At 42.8% G+C, this 1,496-nt stretch overlaps 1 gene segment (V, D, J or C); it reads right to left on the bottom strand.

Annotated features, from left to right (window-relative positions):
* LOC131346084 (immunoglobulin lambda variable 9-49-like) overlaps positions 1–176 on the bottom strand; it is a 2,497-nt gene extending 2,321 nt beyond the window's left edge. The window contains 1 exon segment of the V gene segment in view: positions 38–176. Within this exon segment, the coding sequence occupies positions 38–89 (52 nt within the window).
* Between the last annotated feature and the right edge of the window lie 1,320 nt (positions 177–1,496).

A 1,496-nucleotide genomic window follows, 5' to 3' on the forward strand; every position in this document is an offset into this window, starting at 1 on the left:
AATTAATTGAAGTTAAAGTTTTCAGAATGTTACTCACCAGCTGTGAAGAGAGAAAAAAGAACACAAAGAGCGACAAAGAGTGTGGTCATCGTTCCTGTTCAGACGAAGTGATAGTGAGGGAATGAACTTGTGTGTTCAGTAGAAAACCAGGTCCAGACTCACACCTGATTGGATGTTTTGAAGCTGTGGACTGATCTGATTGGTCCATTAGCTGTAATGAGATGAAGCTCACAGTGAATTCTTGTCTATTCTGATGCTGTGATGAGTCACATGACTTTACAGATATGATATACTGGAGCTCTATCAGTCCTGTGTGCTGGAACCGCTCTGATAGAAGAAGATTAATGAAGTATTTTATTTTATTTTCTAAAAATTTTGCTAACAGTCAAACTAAAGAATGCTAATTTACTTTTAGAGCTTCCAGTTTAAGCTTAAGCTCCAGTGTTGTACCTTCAATGACCTTAAATATTGATTTACTTCCATGTTTTTTAGCTAAAATACAAAACCCAGTCTCTTAAAGGCATCTTCTCAGTGACAGCTAAGCAGTTACCTTGTTCAGTCTCAGACACGTCTCAGAGATCAGTTATGTGTGTGAGTTGGGTGATATTAAGGAACTGTCTCACCACCAGAACTCACACACACTATGCTGACATTAATGACATTTCTACATGTTCCACAAAGTTTAAACACACAATTGTGTAGAATGTCTTTGTACGCTGTAACATTACAGTTTCCTTTCACTGGAACTAAGAGGAACAGACACTGTTCCAGCATGACAATGTCCCTGTGCACAAAGCAGCTCCATGAAGACATGATGTGTTAAGGTTAAGGTTGGAGTGGAAGAACTCGAGTGTCCTGCACAGAGCCCAGTCTTCAGTCTTTAACAGCGTTCAGTGTCCAGTCTCATGTCCACACACACATTACCACACTCTCAAACTTTTAAAATGTCCACCATTGTGCCCATACCAAGGAAATCTGTGATGAACTGCTTGAACGACTGATGTCCTGTTGTTCTGACCACCATTGTCAATAAATACTTTGAGAAGCTCATCAGAGACATCTGCTCTGTTCTGCCTGCCTCATTCGACTCACTGCGGTTTGCTTATCGTTACTTCTGTTCCACTCACAATGCCATTACCTTCACCCTACAAACTGCTCTCTCTCCCACCTGGACATAAAGAACAAGTACAGGAACAACACCACCCTCAACCACAGAGCTGTACAGAGAGTGGTGCAGACAGTCCAGCACATCATCTGAGGTTCCTTCCTTCCTTCCTTCCAGGACATCTACACCAGGCGGTGCAGGCAGGAGACTCCAGTCACCTGAACCATGGACTGCTCTTGCTGCTATCATCAGGCAGACGGTATCACAGCATCAGATCCTGCACCAGCAGGCTGTGGTACAGATTCTTCTCACAGAGAGAGAGAGAGAGAGAGAGAGAGAGAGTGGAGCTTTGTTGTGTTCTGCAAGATCAGTAACCTTTCTAAAGTCAGGC

The sequence above is a fragment of the Hemibagrus wyckioides genome, linkage group LG25, assembly GCF_019097595.1.
Source record: "Hemibagrus wyckioides isolate EC202008001 linkage group LG25, SWU_Hwy_1.0, whole genome shotgun sequence".
Lineage (NCBI taxonomy): Eukaryota > Metazoa > Chordata > Actinopteri > Siluriformes > Bagridae > Hemibagrus > Hemibagrus wyckioides.